The 5,000-nt window shown below is 49.1% G+C and overlaps 1 protein-coding gene across 4 annotated transcripts in view; it reads left to right on the forward strand.

The window, feature by feature from the left end:
- The window catches only part of Evi5 (ecotropic viral integration site 5), a 55,893-nt gene that overhangs the window by 32,192 nt on the left and 18,701 nt on the right, over positions 1–5,000 (forward strand). For 2 of the 4 annotated variants that reach the window (XM_043005745.2, XM_043005735.2), the window contains exon 2: positions 2,012–2,729. The exons of the other annotated variants lie outside the window; for them this stretch is intronic. In XM_043005745.2, the coding sequence (XP_042861679.2) occupies positions 2,449–2,729 (281 nt within the window). In that variant the 5' untranslated portion in view covers positions 2,012–2,448. The remainder of the gene's footprint in view (positions 1–2,011; positions 2,730–5,000) is intronic. 4 annotated transcript variants of the gene reach the window in all.

The following is a 5,000-nucleotide window of genomic DNA, read 5'->3' on the forward strand; positions in this document are numbered from 1 at the left end:
GTATTGAAAAAATATATAATAAAAATTTTAACAGTAGAAAATATTAATAGCAAAAACAATTTCTATAAACAAATAAACGCCGGCGAATAACTCGCCTCCTCCTTTGGTTCACGATTGTGTAGAATAGGAGAATAAGGCAGATGCAGAACCTACAGCCCCTTGTACCCTGACGTCCTCTCCCTCCCTCCCACTCCCCCCTCTCTCTCTCTCCTCTTTCTCCAACCCCACCCTCTCCCACCCTCCCACTTACGCATTGTCTCCGCCTTACCATCCTTCTTGGTTCTGTCTCCCTCTTATCATCTCCCCTTCATCCTCCACCATCAGTCCCTCTAAAAGCGACCGACTTTAACGCGACAATGGCGAGTTTGTGTTTGCGGCGACCATGTACGCTTTTACGATGTGTCATTCAATATCTGTTGCTAGTTATATACACGCCGCCCTCTCTCCTCTCCAACATCTGCCCTTTGTCACGTCATGGCGAGATGTAGGGAGAGTGATGTCACGATGCCCAGTGCGAGGAACTGTCGTGATGAGGGATAAGGAAATCCATTCCTTCCTGGCTTACGGGATCCTCGGGGGATAGTTGTGAATTGGAGTGTATGTATGGCCTCACGTAAGCTCTGTATCTCTAAACTCGAGGTCCTCAGTGCCGCTAGACCAGACACTAGACAAGCCCATCAGAGGCCGTGACGTCATCTGCGGGTGTGGGCGGGGCGGGGGGTGAGGAAGGGCTTCGGCATAACCCACACCCCCCCTCCCTCTCCTCCTCACACACCCATAAACACCTACCTCATACCATGTCTTTTCATAGGGACTTAGATGTGATTATTGTACAAGATCACAGAATGTTAAATCAAATGAATAGGTATAAGCCTAACTCGTTTAAGTAGAGAATAAGTTATGCAAGGGGCCCATATGGGAGGAGAAAGGTTAGCAGGGGAGGGGAGGGTGATGGTGGATAGAAGGAGGGGGAGAGGACGAAAGAGATTAGTTACGGAATACGGGTGAGAGGGAGACGGGGAGTGTCTCACGGACACCCTTTGCTTGAACGGTGCTCGGCGGCGGATAATTTGCATATATTATTCTCTGCCCCGGAGCAGCATTCTGCCCCTAAATGCGTGGTGTGCGGTGTTTTTATTGGAAGCGATGCACCCAGTTGTTATTTGTCATTGTGATTTAAGTTGGCGTTATTATAAAGGTGATGGGTCGAGCGTTCCCGGTGCGGGGCTCAGTGTTGAATAATCGCGGCGCGAAAACACTTCCCTTGAGCGCTCGGGATCTCCTCCGTCAGTTGTCTAAACGTCTATCTGCCTTCCCTCCTGCCCGCGAGAAAAGGTTGTATGCAGGTAGATCTCCAACCCTCCCACCCACCCTTCGCGCGAGTAACCCGAGTCCCACGGACGTTTGTGTACATTATAATACAGGTTTATGCGTAAGGTGAGCCAAGACACTCGGGGCTTCAAGATCTCGGCTCCTTCAGACGTTAGTGGACTCCTCGAGCTGCTTCAGGCCCACCGGCAACCCTTCCACCTCCACGCCTAATTATATCACTCGAGGGAGAGGGAGAGTGGATGGGCGAGTTTGGGTGGGTTAGGATGGGTGTTTGGGGGGCAAAGGTGAACGAGGAAGGGTGGTGAGATGGTTGCTGCAGTGGAAGTAGTGGAAGTAGGAAATAAGGGAGGAAAAGCATGAAGAGTTAGAGAAGAAAGAAAACGCTGGAATAGATAATCGTGAAGGCGAGAATCATGCCGTAAAACCCATTAATTTCAATCTCCTGGTATGATTTTCTTGCTTATCATTGTGACTGGATGGATCTAGAAGTGGATCGAGAGGAAAAGATAAAACGTAGATGGCATGGTTATTCTGGACGAAGATGTGACTCGCATTGCATGATTTCATTCACATGGCAGTGCACTGACGGGGAAGCAGTAAAATCAAGCGATTCGTTTATGTTAACTTTGCTTTCAGAAGGAAATTCTTATGTGAGTGTTTTTTTGTTTTTTTTTAATAGGATGAGCCAAGGAATCCAAAGACCGCCAATTAGAGCAAGGAATTAAAAGAGCCACTCGCGTGAGTTGGAACAGTAACAGTGCAGGGTGGGTGGCGGCCATCCATTGGCTGATTCATGACTGTTTGATATCTCAGCCGCCATGATTTCTCGGGTGTGCGTTTCTTCTTGGCTGAGGCGCCCTTGAGTCAAGACGGCGCTGGCTCTGAGGAGACGCGATGCTACGCCGCGAGCGTCGCCCCGAGCGAGAGTGCAGTTCTTAGGACTTCCCTGAAGCGGAACTAACAACCTGGTGACATAGTTTATCCTGAAAGGTGTAGTGATGACCCAGCCGAGTCACTGTGATACGATACGTAACACGGACTTAGTGAATTATTTCGCGAGGCAGCCCCTTGCGAGGAAGGGCTAAGGCAGGACGAGTATCGTTCCGCCGCGTCACGATGGACGCCAACGCCAGCGACGATGACGACGCCTTCGGAATGTTCGGCGGATACGCATCCCGGCCGAGGGTGCAGCGCTCCCTGTCGCAGGTAGTGACGTCGGGGGAGCTCCTGGGGCAGTCCCTCCCTAGCAGGAGCATCTCCGTCAGCAGCGCCCCCGTCAACATTCCCCAGCAAGACGAGCGGATGAGGCACAAGACCGCGGACGACCACCGGCCCAAAAACGCCGGCGACCGACGCAGGAGCCTCATCGTCGAGGTCTTCGAATGGGGCAAGAACTGGTGCGACTTGAGGCGCTTGAGCTCTATGAATTTTTACCCACTCACGCACTAAATACTTTTAACTGGCATATTCCTTCTCCTCTCATCATATTTTCACAATCTGCCATGTCAGCAATGGCATTAACGAAATGGCCTTCACTGTTTTACTAATTTCATGGAGGTTATTCAAGGAACATTATTTCCATATCGCCTGTCTCTTCTCGTTTCCTAAGTACAGTCTGTCGCTATCCCATTCGTGTCTTTATTATCCAACCGATTTATTTCTCCCATCCCTAATATAAAATAATGTATGTTCTTTTTGACAGTAGTAGCTGACGAAGCAGTTTTTTCACTTTATATTTTTATGTAACTGTGTTATTGTGTTTATGACAGACAATTTTTTTTCCCCTTGCTGTCTTCTTGATTTTTGAAAGATTGGATTCAATTTGCTTCCAAGGTTGGCAAAACTCTACGTTCACATCTTTTCGACTGCTCTCTCTCTCTCTCTCTCTCTCTCTCTCTCTCTCTCTCTCTCTCTCTCTCTCTCTCTCTCTCTCTCTCTCTCTCTCTCTCTCTCTCTCTCTCTCTCTCTCTCTCTCTCTCTTTCTATCGTTCTATCTTTCTATCTTTCTCTCTTTCTCTCTCTCTCTCTCTCTCTCTCTCTCTCTCTCTCTCTCTCTCTCTCTCTCCCCTCTCTCTCTCTCTCTCTCTCTCTCTCTCCTCTCTCTCTCTCTCTCTCTCTCTCTCTCTCTCTCTCTCTCTCTCTCTCTCTCTCTCTCTCTTTCTCTCTCTCCCTCCCTCTCCCTCTCTCCCTCCCTCTCCCTCCCTCTCCCTCTCTCCCTCCCTTCCTTTCTCCCTCCCTCTCACACTCCCTCGCACACTCCCTCTCTCCCCCTCTCCCTCTCCCTCCCTCTTCTTTCCTTCCTTCCTCCTTCCTTCTCCTTCCCCCTCTCTCCCTTCCTCTCCCCTCTCCTCCGTCCTTCTCCCTCTCTCCTTTCCTCCATCCCTTTCCGCCTGCCCCCCCCTCCCCATCTTTTCTTCATCTCTCCGTATTCGTTGTTTTTCTGTTCCTGGCTTTAGTTTCTCGCCGGGATGGTATTCCTGCAGTCCAACTGTTTTATTTCAGTTCATTCACTAATTTTCTCTTTAAACTCAGTCCGCGAGAACGCGACGCGAATATTGGTCATCTCTTTTTCTAGTATTTGTTTGTGTGTTTGTTTCTGTTTGTGTGTCATTTACTTTAATTCAGACATTCACGCCCCCCACCCCCCCCATCACACACACGATAGACGTATTTGCTAATCGTGTACTGTACTTACGTCGACGCAATTATTATATGCTGAAGGAGAGGAGAGTAGATGAGTGTTTACGTCAGAGATTGATTACCTTTTCACCAGGTAGTGTCGTTATTCGCCGTCCCATTTCACAGGTAGACTGGGCCGCCCACCACGCCCACTCGCCTCCTTTTCCCTCTTCACACCCTCTAGGTCCCCCGCTCCTCATTTCCTTACCTTACTCCCACCCCCTACGCCTTCCTATGCTCCCTCATCCTATATTCCCGTTCCCTCTTCTTACTGATGATTCTAACCAATATTGTGTCAAAATTCAGCAGGGGGAAAGTTAGGATGGTTGTTGCTTGATAGTTTAAAGGGGACGTTGACATCGCTCGCTGTTCTCTAACATTGGATTGGATTCTGAATTTGACGCTTTCAAACGCCTACAGACGGACAGAGAAACGGGCTTTCAGATTGACTGACAGCGAAGGACTTTTATAGCATATAGACATATAGACTGATAGACAGGATAAGACGTTAAGGCGTCCAAGACGTCTGTGGTCAGACGGCACGATGTCCTGAAGACGACATGCTCCCAGGACATGGTGCCGTGATTGTAGGGGGGGAAAGGGGAAGGGGGACACCAATACCACTTTCAAAGGTACTCGATTTGACGGCAATGCATAGAAATGACGATTAAGCCTACCGAGACAGAATTAATTAAAGAAGAGCGGATGAACGGGAAGGAGAAGAAGAATATGGGGAAAAAACGGGGGTAAAGGGGATGGATAAAGGGAACAGTACGCGGATAGGAAAGGGCAATGGAATGAGAGGAATGATAAAAGTCGAGAAGGACGAAAGGGTGTACGAAAGGGAGGGGTTGCTTACAGGTGAGCTCCGTCTCGGGTCGCAGTCATTAAAATTCATGAAATGGTGAGACTGCTTCCAGCATAATCTGCGTACACGAGGCTCCCACGCCGCGCTTGAATTATTAATATCCTTCAAGCAGTGGAAGAAG

This window comes from Penaeus japonicus, unplaced genomic scaffold (genome assembly GCF_977035675.1).
Source record: "Penaeus japonicus unplaced genomic scaffold, GWHDUDI00000001_assembly GWHDUDI00000012, whole genome shotgun sequence".
Taxonomy (NCBI): Eukaryota; Metazoa; Arthropoda; class Malacostraca; order Decapoda; family Penaeidae; genus Penaeus; species Penaeus japonicus.